This window comes from Durotheca rogersii, assembly GCF_024521655.1.
Source record: "Durotheca rogersii strain YMJ 92031201 chromosome Unknown GGS23scaffold_27, whole genome shotgun sequence".
In the NCBI taxonomy this organism is placed as follows: Eukaryota; Fungi; Ascomycota; class Sordariomycetes; order Xylariales; family Xylariaceae; genus Durotheca; species Durotheca rogersii.
The window spans coordinates 44613-61171 of NW_026251258.1; the positions used below are offsets into that span (position 1 = coordinate 44613).

Consider the following 16559-nt stretch of genomic DNA (forward strand, 5'->3'; position numbering starts at 1 on the left):
TCAACTTTACGCGACGTAACTCTTGCCATGAACGGGGATCGGGACCTCCACAACCAGCAGCCAGGAGAGGGGATGTAAGTTAGCCGGCTGCCAGGCTCCTGGTACCCTCGATGTCCTCTGTCTTGCCCCGAAATATGGTGCATCTTAATTCGAGATGATACTGTCCGAAGCAGTACGTCTAGTAGTCTGACGATTAGTTGGTTACTCTTATTTTCTGACTAGTATCACTTGCTGTCCTGCCCGTCAAGCCATTCTTTATATAGCTTTTGTTGCCTCTCGCGAAGTTTGATCAACTTTTTCTTTGCACTTTTAGTTATCTCCTCCCCTTTTGCGTCCCGGGTCGGAATACCCTGCTCATCCCACTCCGAGAAATGTTCATTCCTGAACATGTCACGCGGATTAACGCTCGCCTTATTATCTCTCTCTCGCTGCTTTTCAGCCTCTTTAGCTTTGCGTTCTACCTTCTCTAATTGAGCCGCTTCGGCGGCGGCGCGCTGCTCTACCAAAGCTTTTCGGATCGATTGATCCAACGGCCGAACGAGCGCAGGACCATTTTGGCGGTCTTCGAGATAGATATCAAGAGAGTAGAGGTGGACATCGCGGAAGGCATCGCAGAGGCTAAGGATGTCCTTGGCAGGCGCGCTCTCTGAAGCCAGATGATGGATGTCATCGCGGAATTGCGTCGCCACTGCGTGATACCGGGTATCGGAATCTGCTAGAGTGCTCGATTGAGTGCCAAGGGAGACACCATTTACCAGCTCTATCATAAGGGCGTAATCAATGTTGCCCTGGTCGGATAGGACCTGCTGTCTTATGTCGTCTCGGAGCTTGGAGGCAGTATAGATGGGCTGCTGGGCAGCGGCTGGTATCTCGACTCCGTGCCAGGCGATGATCTGAGAGTGGTAGCTCGGCACAGGTTGTTGTTGTTGCTCGCTGCCCCGATTCGAGTCACCCTGTGCTAGCACGGCTGCCTCACCTTGCGGGTTGAGGCCGAAGATGGTGACAATGCGGTTAACCCATCTGGCACCAGAGAGCAATGACGAGCTTGAGAGGTTCATGGCGTTGCATTCGCTTACAAAATTCGAGATGATCCTCATGGCTGCCGGAGTGTCGAAAGAATCGCAGAGCGCCTCGTGCAGGCTAGCTTTTGCTTTGTCAAGAGGTTCAAACCTCAATTCCTCATCACGAATGCTGTCCAATGTCGTTGGCAGGTCATCCAATAATCTCCCAACGTCAAGGGCTTGCAGAAAGAAGCTGTTTAATTTGGATTCCCATGCTGCCGCCGAACTGAGGCTGGTCTCAGTCACCTCAATCTTGTCATGCTAGGCACCGAGAAGGAAGCAGATTCGTAGCGAACGGGAGTTCCATTCCGGCTGTTTGAGTGCATCGCGTATTGTGATGAAATTCTTAAGGCTTTTGCTCATCTTTAAGCCTTTTATGCCGAGATGGCCGGTGTGAAGCCAATAGTTGACCCAGGGCACCGATTTGTCATCGTCGGACCAGTATGCAACCGATTGAGCGATCTGTTCTCATAGTTAGTATAGTCTCTTAAGAGAAGAGTGAAAACCTCACTTCATTATCGTGGTGTGGCCAGGGTAAATCTTCTCCGCCAGAGTGAATATCTATAGCACCGCCCAGCACCTCAGACGCCATACAGCTACACTCGATGTGCCAGTCAGGTCTTCCACCATTTTCGCTCCACGGACTCGGCCAGGCAGGTTCTCCAGGTCGACTCGCTTTCTAGAGGGCAAAGTCGGCATCGTTGCGCTTGGCCGCCGACTTGTTCGCCAACGACCCCTCGCCGTCTGCCCGGAGAGCCGCGTTGTTGCGATTCCACGGCTCTAATATAGAATAGCTGTGGCCAGCTGCTTCGAAGGCCGAGATGTCAAAGTAGACGGATCCATCGTCAGTTGGATAGGCAAAACCCTTGTCAACTATGCGCTGAACGAAGGCTATCATCTGGGGAATGTACTCGGTGGCGCGTGTGAGAACGTCTGGATCAAGGACGTTCAATGCGTGCATATCCTCAAAATAGCGCTCCTCATACTTGCGGGCAACTGCGCTGAAAAGATCATGGTCTTTGCTGTCGATTGTAGCGCCGTGGAGGTGGTCCAGATAGGGGTGTAGTACATCTTTCGCATGATCAACAAAGTCGGACAGCAGCGTGGAGTCTGTTGCCTTTTCCAGGCGCAGCAAGGCACTCGCGGCTTGTTGGCCATTGCGGATGTGCATCTTGAGCTTGGCGTCCTGTTCTTCTGTCACCTCCTTATCGACTATATTGCTGTATGCCTTCTTGATTTCCACACCGTAGGTCTCGAACGAAGTGTCAGGCGACAAGAGGGGCAGGTTCCGTGAGATGTAGAACCTTAGGCCTTCCTTGCTAACAGTGAGGGCGTCAGCCTTGGCCTTGCTCCTTTCTTGACTTTCGAGCTCATTTAGTAGCCTTGTCTCGAGATGTAAATACCGGCTCCTTAGAATTATCTTGTCATCTATATCCGTGATATTCATCACAAACTTTACCGAGTAGCCGAAGTAGTCTTGCAGGATCCGACGAAGAATGTCAAGTGAAACGGCATTTCTTCCGTGGCCCTGATGAGCGTCGTCGTAACAAGTCGGGCCACATGTGTACCAAGTAATGCGCTTCTTTTCTAGGTCGATTGGGTGAAGACGGTCTTCTGTCTATTGAGGTTGTTGAGTATTTGAAGGACTGGGGCTGGCGGGTGCGAACTTTCGGATGATGGGTCCATCTTGAGTTGACGCGCAGTAATTGTTGATACGTAGAATGGAGGGTAATAGGCGGGAGACTGGTGTATTAAGGCAGATCAGTAGGTTACTTAACGAAGGATAGGTTCGATTCCTAACAGCGCTACTTGGTAGTCTTCGCTACTTAGCCCATCTAAGGCACACACCTCTAAACACGCTCGCTCGGAGTACCATTCAGCTTGGAACATTTAACTACAAAAGGTCTTTTAAATATTGTTAACATAAAAGCTTCTTTAAATTAAGGGTTATGGAGGATGGTAATGATTAAGTCCTAATGCATGTTGGCAGCTTCAGGATGGTGGTGCACGCTGTGACGTAATGGCGGTTCACTTTCGTGGCTCCGCTGCCTTATTTATCAGGCATGCAAAGCGTGTTGAAAGCTGAACCTAGTTGATCAATTGAAGGTGTAAAAACCGAACTGCTAAAAGGGCTTGAATACAGCGTTTTACGAACAGTTAGCTGTTGCGCGTTTTTCTTCAATCCGACCAATCACAGGCCTCCATTCCTGATGCCTGATTGCCTTAGGGTGCTACACAGGCAGCAAAACCGCGTTAGCTAGGCAGCAGCTGGTCTTTTGCTCCCGTTCTTTATCTAGTGATTCTCCGAGCATTTACCTGCTGATCGTTGCTTACCTACAAGGGGAAGGCCGTTTTTCATGACGGGTCAGTGACTGCTTGGCAACGAAGCTCAAGACGGGCTTTCCTCTTAAGACGGTCCTGACTTCAAACCTCGCTCTAGAGCTATTTTAAGATAGAAATAGAGCCCCGGCCAAGACCGTTTTTTTAGTAAAAAATAGCCCTACCGTAAGACCGTCTTGGGTATTTTTGACCTGGAACAGTGGCGACACCTTCCGAAGGCGCATTGTTTGCGATGTATCTCAAAGCCAGGAGCCGTAAGCCTCTGTCTTTAAGGTATAGATCGCAATATAAGTATCGCGTGCTGATTTTGAGATAACGTTGCAATACCGCGGGCATCGCTACATGGGATAATTTCGTAGATGTGCTTTCATTTCTAAACGCGGAATTTTGGTTTGAGAGTATCGATAGCATCTTTGGACTTCGCAGAGCTCGATGTGACCACGGAGTAGAGAGCTCGAGAACGTTTGACCGCATTTTAGGTAGCGGACCTTTGTATAGCCGCGGCTGTGCGTAGCGAATTCTGACTCCGGGATCCCTGTTGTACTGCATTCGTTATATTATTTTCTGAGTCTGTAGCTGGCATGATGTTTGTTAAAAGTGAAAATCGGGATAAGTTTTCTGCATTTGGCGCAGAAACGTTTATACGGATAATTTGTATAAGTAACTGTACGCCGGGGCCTGAAACGATGCTAAGTAATTAGCTCAGGCTGCTTACCCGGTGGCTTACCTCCAGCTTAGGTTAAAACAGCGATAGCCCAGGCTCTGCACTAGAAACGGATTTAGACGGCAAGAATTGTCGCGGGTGACTATTGAGGTAGGTACCTCTCTACGTAATCATGTACACGGGTACGTGCTCAACGAACCCTGCCCTCCTCCCCGTCCTCCCGTCTCCCCTTCTGGGCCACCCTCCCCCGTCGTCGTCGACACCATGCGGGATCTCTTGTACATGCACGACATGGGCGTCGACCCGCCGCTCCGCCGGACGGAGGGCCGTAGGGTGGGTGCGTGTAGGTACCTAACCTAGGTGGGTAGGCATATGCTGGTTGGCCCGTGGGTTGCCTACAAAGTCGGGTAATAGTTGGCGGTGGCAGCGGCCCGGCCAAGGCGAATCGGGGCCAGGGCGATATACATGTAGGCACGACGATAGCCGGGAATAGCGATGCTGCCGCCCGACCCAACATATGCTATCTCCGGTAAGGTGACATGTAGGGCGTGCGTATGTACGTATGTACGCAGGCGTGCTTCCATCAGTCCCGCCATTGCTGGTTTCTATGAGTACATCGAGGTAGGTAGGTAGGTAGGTAGGTAGGTAGGTAGCTGGTGGCCGGGGTGGAAGGGGACGAGGCCAGGGGAAAGGGAGCAGGGAAGAAAAAGGGGGGGAGGAGATCACAGCATCAATGAGCCGCGGGTGTTCCTCCTCCTCCGCTTCCTCCTCCTCCTCCTCCTCTTCTTCACACCTGATTAATAAACAGACACAACCTGGAAGCTCCACTCTGGGCAGGGGAGGCGGGTGCGGTAGATGCGGATAGGGTCGTCCGAGAGCCGAGAGCCCGGGGTTGGAAATGCTACGGGGGATCTGTGTTGTGGAGGGGGGGGGCATACCGAGATGTCCTCCTGGCTCGGCCATATGACATAGGTAGGTAGGTATGTAGACAGACGGTGATCTTATTTTTTGCTCGCGACATCGGCCTGTCCGTCTCTTTGGCCAACCCCATCCCCTTCTGCCTGTCTGTCTATCTGTCTGTCTGTCTACCTGACTTACTCACTAGCTGACTCTGTCTGACTGACTTACTAGCGAGCTGACTGTCTGCTTCGTCTATTCCCGGTGCCGCGGCCGACTGCCCTGAGGATATAAGTAATACTCGACACCTGCTAAATAGTTGCGCGCCGAAAAGGGCCTGCGAATAACGTCGTGCCAAGCTTGCCTTTGTCCGTTTGGGGCAATAATCTCTTTGAGTGAGGTTCCTTTTCAACCCCCCCCCCCCAACCACCCCCGGCCGGCGATAGAGCAAAAAAAAAAGCACGATGCCGTCCTCACCTTCGCCGAGCTCGAGCTCGGGCCGACTTCCGGTCGACGGCGAGAAGCAAGCCGAGGATGAGGCCCGCGAGGCCCGACACCGGAACCAGGACCGACAGGTCCCAGAGCGGACCCGAAAAGACGAAGAAACGGGCGGCGACGGCGACAGCGACGGGGTCACCGAGGCCCCCGAGAACTGGCAGATACCACCCGAGCCGGACCCGCTCGACACCGAGGCCGATGGCGTGGCTGGCGTCGTGAATCGCGTGCTCAGCAGGATCTCGACACGGTCGAGCTGGAACCCCGGCCCGCCCCCGGACGGAGGCCGGGTCGCGTGGTTGATGTGTTAGCATTCTCCCTTCCCATTTTTTTCTCTCTCTTCGCATCTCTTCTCCTTTTTATCGTTGCCGCCCCTGTCGTTATCGTCGTGGCCAGATAGAAGAATTCAGCTATGCATTTCCCCACGATCAAAATGTCGAAGAGCGAAGAGCGCAGGCGATCCCCTCGGGTCTTATCGTTATTACCGTTCTTCTTATTGTCGATTCTAGGTCTATTAATGCTAACATGCGCCCTTCGGGAGAGGAGGGAAGCACAGGCTTCTGCGCGCACCTGAGCGTCATGAACACTTGGGGCTTCATCAACTCGTTCGGCGTGTTCCAGTCGTACTACGCGACCACGCTCGGGCGGCCGCCGTCGGACATCTCCTGGATCGGGTCGATCCAGGTCTTCCTGACCTTCTTCATCGGCACCTTCACCGGGCGCGTGACGGACGCCGGCTTCTTCCGGCCCGTCATGCTCGCCGGCACGGCGTTTATGCTGCTCGGCATCTTCGCGACCTCGGCGGCGACGAGCTACTGGCAGCTTCTGCTCTCGCAGGGCCTCTGCATGGGGCTCGCGAGCGGCTGCATCTTCTGCCCCGCCGTCTCCGTCCTCTCCACCTACTTCGCGCGCCGCCGCTCCCTCGCCATCGGCATCGCCGCCTGCGGCTCCGTTACCGGCGGCCTCGTCTTCCCCGCCATGGCCCGCCAGCTGCTGCCCTCGGCCGGCTTCCCCTGGGCCGTCCGCGCCATGGGCTTCGTCCAGCTCGCGACGCTCGCCTTCGTCAACGTCTTCATGCGCACGCGGCTACCGCCGCGCCGCACCGGCGGGCTCGTCGAGTGGGGCGCCCTGCGCGAGCTCGAGTTCGCCTTCTACTGCGTCGGCATGTTCTTCAACTTCTGGGGCGTCTACTTCGGCTTCTACTACCTGGCGGTGTTCGCGCGCACAGCGCTCACGCCGCCCATGTCGGAGGTCGAGTCGCTCAACCTCTTGCTGCTGCTCAACGGCGTCGGGTTGGTCGGCCGCCTCGTCCCCAACCACGTGGCGGACCGCACCGGCCCCCTCACCATCATGGCGCCCGTGTGCGTCGCGGTCGGCGCCGCGCTGTTCGCGTGGGTCGCGGTCCGCACGCCGGCCCAGCTCTACGGCTGGAGCGCCGCGTACGGCATCGCCGCCGGCGCCGTCCAGAGCCTGTTCCCTGCCGGCCTGAGCAGTCTCACCACGGACCTGCGCCGCCAGGGCGCGCGCATGGGCTTGGGCTTCACCATCGTCAGCTTCGCCGTGCTCACGGGCAACCCGATCGCCGGGGCGATCATCGCCGCCACCGGCGGCCGTTACGAGGGCGCGCAGGCCTTCACCGGCGGGTGCATGCTGCTCGGTGCATGCATGATGGCGGCCGCCAAGGTGGCGCGGATGAGGCGCACAGGCGCGGGGTGGAGCGTAAAGGTATAGGTGGGTAGGACGGGGGACGAGGGTAGCCTGCGATATTAGTAAGAGGAGAGAAAGGGAGTGTGGAAGAGCAACGGCCAGAAGTAATATCATGACTCGACGGGCAAAGAGGCCGGGACAGCGCCGGAGAGATGCATATCTTCGCCCTCTTAACGATGGAGGGGAGGCGAGGCAGGCGGCATAATATAGGCGATTCCCACTCACGACATTCACGAAATTCTCGCCACAACGACGACGAGAAAGGTCGCGGAGACGAGAGGCGGACGAGGCGACGGGGAAAGGGTCCGGGCCCGACCATGCCGTCTGGTGCCGCCCAGCCATGCGTCCGGCCGTGCGTCCGGCCATTCCATGAAAGACTGTATATACTTAGAGAGCCCTGGGAAAACACAAGCAGGGGTAGTAGTCTGTTATAATTTTGACGACGATCACGCTGCGCAGGACTACGTTAGCGGCTAGGTGGGTTCAGTTCACGATAAATCTGTTTATTTTATGCCTTTCAAGATTGTCGAGTAGCCTCCCCATTTCCTTTTGAGCTGACCGTCGGATGAGGGAGCAAGCTTGGGCATGCCTCCCACCTAGGTCTCTCCGGCATGTGGCTGTTACATGGCAATGTTAGGCAGAGGAAGATAGGCAAACCAAAGCAAAGCAGATTTCCATGTTCGATGCGCATTACACCAGCTCGCGATGCCGTATAGAAAGGCTCTGGGGCGGACTGGTCTGGCCCGCCTATGCCCGTACAGGAGCCCGAAGTCCTCACAGCTCAGGTGATTCACGATATTAGACGCACGTAGACCGGCCCGGGTAGCCGAACCAGTGGGGGCTGTCGAGATGGTCGTATCCAGGAATGAGCCATTTCCCCGTCCCCGTCACCAGAGCCACCCGGGCTTTGAAGAAGAAACCCCCAGGGGTTGAAGTTCTCCGTTCCCGCGCCATTCCAAATCCCGCGGAGATGTCTAACTCTCCGCACGGCCTCACCCCCCCCCTTGGAAAATGGCGTATGGCGGAAACGCGTGCCTGTGCGTGGGTAAGGAGGATGTTCCGGCTGAATGGAGAAACGAAGAAGGCCTGCGAGAGTTGACGGGGATCACCATCGGCCCCGAGTCCTCCCGCGGAGGAACGTGGCGATGGGGAAGAAGAGACTCGCATACCGAGCTCGCAGGCCAAGCCGAGGTGGACTACCTATCTCCATCTGCATCCCTAGGCGCTACCCAGGTCATAAGGGACTATTAGCATTCGGCCCGTAAGTCACGAGAACCACCACCAACTTGGAACCGGGGCTGCGCTGCTCGGCAGAGGCTAATGCCTATGAGATAAATGTGGTGGCTTGCTTGCGTTTTGTATCTACCTACATGCTAGTACGCTGGCCTCGGGATACAAAAGTTGCCAAGGTCAAGAGTGTGCACCCATATTCTTCCCCGTTAAGCATGCGCGGCTTGGTGAACGCCCTCGTCAGATCAACCACCGCCGCAGTCGTGCCTGTATGATATACCACACTTCCCTCCTCCTTCCCCGCGCCCGCCATACACAGGCGCACGACTCGGCTCGCCACGGTTGCTCGTCTCGTCTATAGGGTGTTGCTTGGCTCCAAAGCCAGCAGAGTTCCCTGGGGAGCCTCGGCGGGGGTGTCGAGGAGGCGAGGGATCTTCGACCGGCGCGTAGTCAGGCCCTCGCCTTCGAAGTAGCAGAGGAGCATCTGTGCAGCCGAGGCCCGGCTACGCGGATCGAGCCTCGCCATGGGCTCGAGGCCCGTTCCCGGGACATTAGCTAGCAGTGTGCTCAGGATAATGCCGTAGTCAGAAGAATTGGGTGGAAATGCTTTGAAGTGCGAGTCGACGGCAACGACGGTTGCGAATAGGGACCATACATCCATCTTGGTGCCTTGTGTCGCTTCGATGTCGCCGTACCCAGGCCGGAGCTCGGGGGCCTGGTAGTATCCCGTACCGCAGAACGACGTGGCCAGCTTGGGGTGACGGGCGAGCCCAAAGTCGGCTAGCTGGAAACAGAGAGCACTTTTTCACTTGAGTTGTAATAGAGAATGTTGTCGGGCTTCAGATCTCGATGGACCAGGCTCTTGTTTGCCAGGTAGTCGATAGCACTGAGCATCTGCTTCAGCACTGTGGGGCCATATTTGATGGTCGGTTGGCTCTTGATGAGGCTGGTTAAAGAGCCTGTCCGTAACGGCATAAAGATCTCTGGGTTGGGGGTATCGAAGCGCCGCTGGCCTAGGTATTCGATGATATGTGGCTAGGTGTATTGTCAGTAATATCTCGAGGAACAAGTGAGATGAAGTCTATCGATGAACGTGTTACGAACGTGGCGCAGTCCTTTCATGGCCTTGATTTCCCTATGGAGCGTGGCTCTCGCGACATCGATGTCGCCGACTCGTTCGAGGTCGGCCACTTTGATGGCAAACACGTGGCCCGAGGCTTGGTCGACTGCCTTGTAAACTGTCCCGAACGCTCCGTGGCCTACCTTCACACGAAGTGCCTCGATATCATCAAAAAAAGCATTATTCGTCTCATCCAGCCTGGTCAAATGCCACCTCTCCGCCGCTGAAGTATCGATATCCGTCGGCTGGTCACGCGGTGCCACATCATCCAATAGGCTTAAAGATTCCCGGTAGTCTTGCATGGCCCGGGTTTTCAGAAGCTCAGTACCGGCGGTGAACCAGAGCAACTTGAAACAGTAGGCTGCGATGGAGATCACATAATTCTGTCCCCAGAGGATGACAGTGCTCCCGGTGATTTGCTCTCCGTAGGCCTGGTTTATGTCGTGGATCTCCTCCTGGGGCCCTATCGCCACGGACGTAACCGAAAAGGGTATCCTCGACCGGACGGATAGAATCACAAGCTGTGTATCGGGGTTGATCTCAAAGACGACGTGAACCCTAGACATAGGGTTCTCGGGGCTGCTTTGGCTGAGGGTCAGATCGGCATTTCGTCCTAAGCTAGTAATAACGTAGCCTCGAGGGGTGGACGGGACATGATAGCCAACCTCCAGGCCAGGCTCGCCTTGCTGAGAGGTCGACACGAAGGGAAGGTTATCCAGGAGGGAGCCCTCGGCGACGTGGTTGAGCGGCACAAGGTGGAAAAGCGTTTGCGGATTAGGCGTTGGGGCCATGATGAGGAGTGAATGGATAGAGGGAAGAGGATAGAGGAAAGAGGATAGTGAGAGGCAAGGGGATGGCAAAAAGGGAGTGCGAAGAAAAAGCTTCATCTTATTAAGAAGCAAGAGAGGGGGGGCTCTCCGGGCTCCTGATGGCGCACGCAACACGGAGGCATTCTTAGCCGGTTAGGTTATTCTTACGAGGAGTCACCGTCAAATGTCCAGCGCATGGTGGCAGCTCCCTCTGTATTTTGTGTCAGATGATGATTTCTGAGGAAGCTATTCCGAGACCTGCGCACGTCCTACGTAGCGGCCCAGCTCCGGAAAGGGAGGGCCAGCAACGGGAGAGGTCCGATCCGCCTGTTTTCTCCGGCAACGGGACAGACTGATCACATCTGGTACGCGCCGCGTCCTTCACCGGATTTCTCTCCGTTCCCCGCCTCCGAGGCTGGGAACAAAGAAACGGAACGTGTCTATCGCGCGAGTGAAACCTGTTGGTCACCTGGCGCTTATATATTACAGATGAAGCATACAGTAGCATAAATGTAATACCCCTTGCTTTGCGTTCCTCAAGAGGATGACGATGTCCCTACCAGCTTGTCCCACACCAAGTTCGTAGCAAGGGATTCCAACCGACCACCGACGGTACAATCAATACGGACGTGTATGACTTATTATTACAGGTCAACGCTGTACGGCGTGTGTTGTTATTCAGATTCTAGGCCAGTCTCATTCCGACGGAGGTAAGACAATTCCGAAGGCTAATTGTCGCATGCGGTCCCGTTCCAACCTAGGGAGGTCCGTCAGGGCGATGGATCAGAAGGCTAGGTAGTGAAGATAAAGACTTGAAGTATGGAATAGCGGCTTCCTACAGCAGTGGGTGCCCAAGACGTCAAAGGGGACAGAAAATGTCTCAGAGACGTGGAGGGGGTGACAGATTTCTTTGTATTCCGCTCTAATCTAGGTGGTGGTTTAGGTGGGGAGGAGAGAGGGGAGGAGGAACAAAAAAAAAGGGGAAAGGGGAGGAGGAACCAAAAAAGGGGGGAAAGGGGAGGAGGAACAAGCAAGAAAGGGAGAAGGAAGAGAAAAAGAAAAGGAAGGGTACAGATAGGCTTGGTATTAACGACACGCCCTTATTCTCCTACCGCCCTCCCTCCCTCCCCCAGTCATCACCCTTTGCCGTATGTGCCTCCATGCCTATGTCCTCCCTACTCCCTCTCTACGTCCGTTGTCTGCCCTACCTGTATGGTCCCATGTGCAAGTCTATATATGAAAGGCACGCGGCTGCCTGGCTGCCCGCGCACCCAGAACTACCTATTTCCCATTTACCGACCTACCACCTGCTTACTCTCGCCTACTCTCACCTCCTGTTCCCGTGCAGTTCCCTCATATTCCAACGTACCTAGGCGAAACGCCTCTCATCTTCATACCATGTCTGACCATCCGTCCCCCCGAGCAGCCATGTCCAGGTCCAGATATGCCTCCCCACCTGTACCTCTGGACCTTGATTCCGCCGGCTGGCCTATCTCCCCTGGTACCGACCTCAACCAACTGTACCGCGAAATAACCACCAAAGCCGTGCCTAGAATTCTACGTCTCGCTGCAGACGAAGATCGTCGTATGAATTCGCTCCGCCGCTTCGACCGCGATGGTCCCCCGCCTTACGTATCGTCGACGGAGTCGTTCTTTAGCGAGAGTGGCTTTTTCCCACCCCCCCTAGGCCGCACCATGCCGGAAGAGCTAGTAGCCATCATGGAGCCCCCCCTGGACGACAAAGAACTAAACGTTGCCGCCGAATATTTATGCAGCGCACTGCGGCCCGACAACCGGTATTACTCGGATGCAAAGAGCGAGGATAGGCGGCTCCGTGCTCATCATCGCTCGGCCACGGATATTTTTAAGGGGGTGAATGGTGGTCACCGAACCGGTGTCATCGTTCGGCACAACGTGAAGCGTCGCTGGGAAAAACTGGGCGTCTGGAATCCTCAGTGGGGGTTTGCCGGACGCGGGGTGCAACCCGCTGACGATTTCCGTAAATGGGCCTGGCAATGGCTGTCCGACTGGGTGGTAGACGACGAGGACCGCGCATATAGGCATAGGTTTGATGCCATTATCAGTGCCCTGCGACTACGCCAGAACCTGCGACGAGGCGAGTATGCCCCTGTGGCTCCTCACTCGCACCTTGGGCCGGATGCCACGCCTACCCAGGCCGACGCCTTTCTCCTCTCTAGGCCCTGGTTCGTCTTTCAGATGGAAGTAGCCGAAGAACGGGAAAGGTACCAGCGCCTCTCCCAAAGGGATCAAAGGCGCTATCCATATTCACCCTCCGACGAAGTCCAAAAGCGTTGGGAGGAACGTGGCCACTGGAGGGACGCGTATAACCGGACCCAAGAGGTCACCGCTTGGAAATGGCAGCACGAATCTCCGTCCCCAGAACCCGAAGACCTGGGGCCTATCGATCACATGAAAGCCTGCCCGCTGGACGCGGCAGCCGCTATGCAGTTTACTCCCTCTGAGGTCGACGACCTAGAGACGATTGAGCTCCCGGAATCCGAGCAGCCCGAAGGATTCTGGGCTATAAAAGAAGATGACCAGCCGCCGTACTTCCCTGGGCAGATCGGGAACCCGGTGGCAACGCTGGAGGCTATGGATAACCGCTTTGCGGAAACTGAAGCTATGATCAAGGGCCAGTATGAACAGCAGGAAAAGAAGGCATTGCTGGAGGAGCACAACGCGCCGGAGCCGGAACCAAAACCCCTCGGCCCCCCACCGAAGCGACGACGCTTGCGCCAGCACCGACCGTCGGATGACGTGGACGAGGCGCACGACCGCGGCGGCCAGTCCCTGCCGCCACCGGCCCGACGCAGCGCCAGGATCGCAGGCATGAAACGTCCCGCCGAGCCCCAACCGCTGCCAGCGGCGCCGAACAAGAGGCCTAGGCCTAGGCCTAGGGGCAGCGCAGCGCCTGCCGCCCACCCTGCCTCACGAGGGGCGCGTCGTGCCGCGACAAGCTCCGGCCCCGCGCCGGCCCCGCTAGAAAGGGAAGGGGAAACTCGGCCGAGGCTAAGATCGGGGCGCCCAGGGGACGGGCCGGGCGCCGGTGCTACAGCGGGCAAGAAGCGCGCGAGACCAGCCCCCGCGGGCGGGTCAGGGAGCGCCAGGGCTGCGGGAAAGGAGGCGGCGGGCGCACCCCGGCGGCGAGGTAGGCCGAGAAAGGGTGAGTGAGCCGGTGCAAGAGCTGAAATATATAGCCGGGGTGGGAAAGAAGAAGAATAAGAAGAAGACAAGAGGGGCGATCTCTCCCTACTCCTCCCTCGGTGTCGCCTGGACTTCTCTAGCAGCTTCGGTCTGCTAGGGTGCGCGCCGGCAGTCTAGGCGTGGACGGTATGCCGCGAAGGGCGTCCCACGAGGCGCTTCGGAGAGAGCCTACAGGATAACGGATGGCATGGGTAAGCCTTCGGCCTCTTAGCGAGAGCCGCCACCTCGTCGAGGCCGGTTCGCTTATGCCGCACTAGATACGAGCATACATACGCCGGGTATCAGGATACCCCAGATCACCGCGCGTGTTTCCATTCTTCAAACAGTACATAAGCTCCTAGCGACTATACGCTGACGTAATCAGCCCCTTTTTATGTAGGCAGATATAATAATGTCGTGTCGGCGCGGTACATACGAATTTTGGGCGATACAAATTCCCAGTCTAACTACCGAAATCAAACGTGCCTCCGATGTATGCATCCCCCCTCCCTGGTGTTCAGGGGGCTCAAGCAGCATTTATATGCCTGCCGCCACACTCATGGTTGAGGCAGGTAGGCATATATATACCTATATCCCCTGTTAAGGAGTAGGATCACGTGGACCCTTCGCTAGCTAAGGGCGCAGAAAGGATCCCGTCCCCGTAGATGTCTGCAACGCGTTATGTACGTAGGTGTCTAGACGGTTTCCGCTGTAATAGGTTCCCTGGCGGCGGGACGGATTGTGACCCGTGCCCGTGAAGCAGATCGCACCGATTCGCGGATCCCTCGTGTGGCAGATCCTGCAAAGTCATCGTCGCGCCCTATAACATGGGCTTGAGGTCGTCCGCGACGCGGAACGGGGCCTCTGTCTTGCTCTTTATCTCGTCTACGGTCACGTCATCTGCTATCTCCACAAGGGTGAGGCCGTGGGAAAAATCCACATCGAAGACGCCCTGGAGAAGTCGAGTTAGCTAGGCACGGAGCGACGAACAGGGGAGGCAGAACCGGCACCCACCAGCTCCGTGATAATTCTCGAAACGCATGCCCGACCGGTTAGAGGGAAAGCGCATTGCTTGAGGATCTTCGGGTTGCCCTTCTTATCCGTGTGCTCCATCGTGACCACCACCTTCGTCGCACTCGGGTTGCTGACGAGGTCCATCGCCCCGCCGAAGCCCTTGACCTTCCCGGGCAGCATCCAATTCGCGAGGTCGCCGGTGCCGCTCACCTGCATGGCACCGAGGATCGTCAGGTTGATCCGGCCGCTGCGGATCATGCCGAAGCTCTCCTCGCTACCGAACACCGCCGCGCCCGGCCTCAGGGTCACGGTCTCCTTCCCCGCGTTGATGAGGTCGGCATCCTCCTCGCCCGGCTTCGGGTAGGGGCCGAGGCCGAGGATGCCGTTTTCCGACTGCAGCTGGACCTCGACTTCGGGGCCGACGAACCCGGGGGCGAGCATGGGCATGCCGATGCCGAGGTTCGCGTACATGCCATTCTTGAACTCCTTGGCCGCCCTTCGGACGATCCGCTCCCTCTTCGCGGCCGTGTCGCCGGAACCCAGGACCTTCTTCGCGTCGGCGCCGCCGTCGTCCTTTGTCCAGGTGTACTTCTCGATCTTCTTCTCCGAAGTGCTCTGGATGACCCTCTTGACGTAGATTCCCGGCAGGTGGACGGCCTCGGGCGGGATCTCGCCGGGCTCGACGATGTGCTCGGCCTCGACTATGGTCATCTTCGCGTTCCGGCCCATGGCGCCGTTAAAGTTGTTGGCAGCGAGGCGGAACTGGCAGTTCCCTAGCTTGTCTGCCTTGTAGGCCTTGACGAAGGCGTAATCGCCGTCGATCGAGTGTTCCAGGAGATACGACTTGCCGTTGAAGACCTTGACGTCCTTCGGATACGAGAACACGTCGGGGGTGCCGTCGCTCTTGTTCTTTAGGGGCAGCTCGCCGGTCTGCACGACGGTGCCGAAAGCGGCAGGCGTGTAAAAGGCGGGGATTCCCTTCCCCCCAGCGGCGCAGCGCTCGGCCAGCGTGCCTTGGGGCGTGAGCTCCAGCTCCACCTCTCCAGTCAGGTACATCTGCTCGAAGGTCTTGTTTTCGCCGATGTAACTGGCGATCATCTTCCTGATCTGCTTCGTCCTGAGCAGTTTGCCCAGGCCGGAGGAATCGGTGCCGGCGTTGTTCGAGACGGCAGTGAGGCCGGTGATCTCGGGCTTCTTCAGCACCTCATCGATGAGAGTATCCGGAACGCCGCAGAGGCCGAAGCCGCCGCAAAGTAAGGTCGAGTCTGATCTCATGTCCTTGAGAGCCTCGGTTGCAGATGGGTAGACCTTGTTGATCTCGGCACGCCTAGACGTAGCAGAGAAAGCCTTGGCAAATATCCTCGCATGCTACCGCATCCCGGGGAGGTCAACAGAGACCGGCATCGACGTGGTGGGGGGGCCCGGCGGCATAGGTACATACATTGGATCGATGGCGAGCGTAGGCCCTCAGGGTCCTCGCGCATATAGCTGCAGAAGGCATCGCGGACGACACTCGCTCGGCTTTGGATGCGATCCGGATGGGCGGCTCGGGGGCTCAAAAGCGGACGACGACTGATCAGCGGGTGGGCGACGGATCTACGCGGTCATGGTCCAGTACCGAGGATGCCAAGACAGGATATTGAGAAGGGACAAGGACAAAGAATTGAATCAATTCCCACGTAGCGCGAGAGGTGGCTTCGCGGTCCCTCGTCGAGCACCTCCCTACCAATATATACGCTGGCCGCCCCCCGCGCTCGGCACGGGAGGGCAGTTCGGCTATGAATGGACTCAGTTGGTACATGACAGGGACGAATAAGTACCGACTACGAAGGCCGGTCACTCTAACCGGGTCGGCGACGGGGGTTGTGGGGGAATTTTTTTAGAGGGAGGGAGGGGGGCGGGGGAATGCATCTACCACCTACAATCAGCAAAGGGGGACCCGAGTAGCGGGCAAGGTCCCACCTGTAGCTGGTAGGGTACCTTGCAGCACTTCATGGGTGCGTAAGGTACATAGGAGG

General features: G+C 56.9%; 6 protein-coding genes across 6 annotated transcripts; 2 read left to right on the forward strand and 4 right to left on the reverse strand.

Annotated features, from left to right (window-relative positions):
• Positions 1-224: 224 nt before the first annotated feature.
• On the reverse strand, positions 225-2937 carry GGS23DRAFT_607141 (tRNA synthetases class I (C) catalytic domain-containing protein; the record flags this gene model as incomplete). The annotated part of the gene is made up of 6 exons (XM_051520004.1): positions 225-1276; positions 1331-1523; positions 1573-1732; positions 1781-2675; positions 2778-2833; positions 2888-2937. The coding sequence occupies 6 exons, from the start codon at positions 2935-2937 to the stop codon at positions 225-227; spliced, it is 2406 nt and encodes an 801-aa protein (XP_051368609.1).
• Positions 2938-4214: 1277 nt separating this feature from the next.
• Positions 4215-5410, reverse strand: GGS23DRAFT_253547 (uncharacterized protein). The gene has a single exon (XM_051512280.1). It carries the CDS (start codon positions 5026-5028, stop codon positions 4417-4419), a length of 612 nt encoding a protein of 203 aa, XP_051368610.1. The 5' UTR covers positions 5029-5410; the 3' UTR covers positions 4215-4416.
• GGS23DRAFT_253510 (MFS general substrate transporter) lies at positions 5306-7575 on the forward strand. Its single transcript, XM_051512279.1, has 2 exons — positions 5306-5763; positions 6014-7575. The coding sequence occupies exons 1-2, from the start codon at positions 5427-5429 to the stop codon at positions 7186-7188; spliced, it is 1512 nt and encodes a 503-aa protein (XP_051368611.1). The 5' UTR covers positions 5306-5426; the 3' UTR covers positions 7189-7575.
• A 1174-nt stretch (positions 7576-8749) lies between these two features.
• GGS23DRAFT_607143 (kinase-like protein) lies at positions 8750-10305 on the reverse strand (the record flags this gene model as incomplete). Its single annotated transcript, XM_051520005.1, has 4 exons — positions 8750-8851; positions 8945-9174; positions 9204-9429; positions 9499-10305. The coding sequence occupies 4 exons, from the start codon at positions 10303-10305 to the stop codon at positions 8750-8752; spliced, it is 1365 nt and encodes a 454-aa protein (XP_051368612.1).
• Positions 10306-11721: 1416 nt separating this feature from the next.
• GGS23DRAFT_607144 (uncharacterized protein) lies at positions 11722-13645 on the forward strand (the record flags this gene model as incomplete). Its single annotated transcript, XM_051520006.1, has 3 exons — positions 11722-11824; positions 11867-13390; positions 13542-13645. 3 exons carry the CDS (start codon positions 11722-11724, stop codon positions 13643-13645), a joined length of 1731 nt encoding a protein of 576 aa, XP_051368613.1.
• A 594-nt stretch (positions 13646-14239) lies between these two features.
• GGS23DRAFT_253569 (uncharacterized protein) lies at positions 14240-15966 on the reverse strand. Its single transcript, XM_051512281.1, has 2 exons — positions 14542-15966; positions 14240-14479 (listed from the first exon to the last, which is right to left on the reverse strand). The coding sequence occupies exons 1-2, from the start codon at positions 15814-15816 to the stop codon at positions 14348-14350; spliced, it is 1407 nt and encodes a 468-aa protein (XP_051368614.1). The 5' UTR covers positions 15817-15966; the 3' UTR covers positions 14240-14347.
• Between the last annotated feature and the right edge of the window lie 593 nt (positions 15967-16559).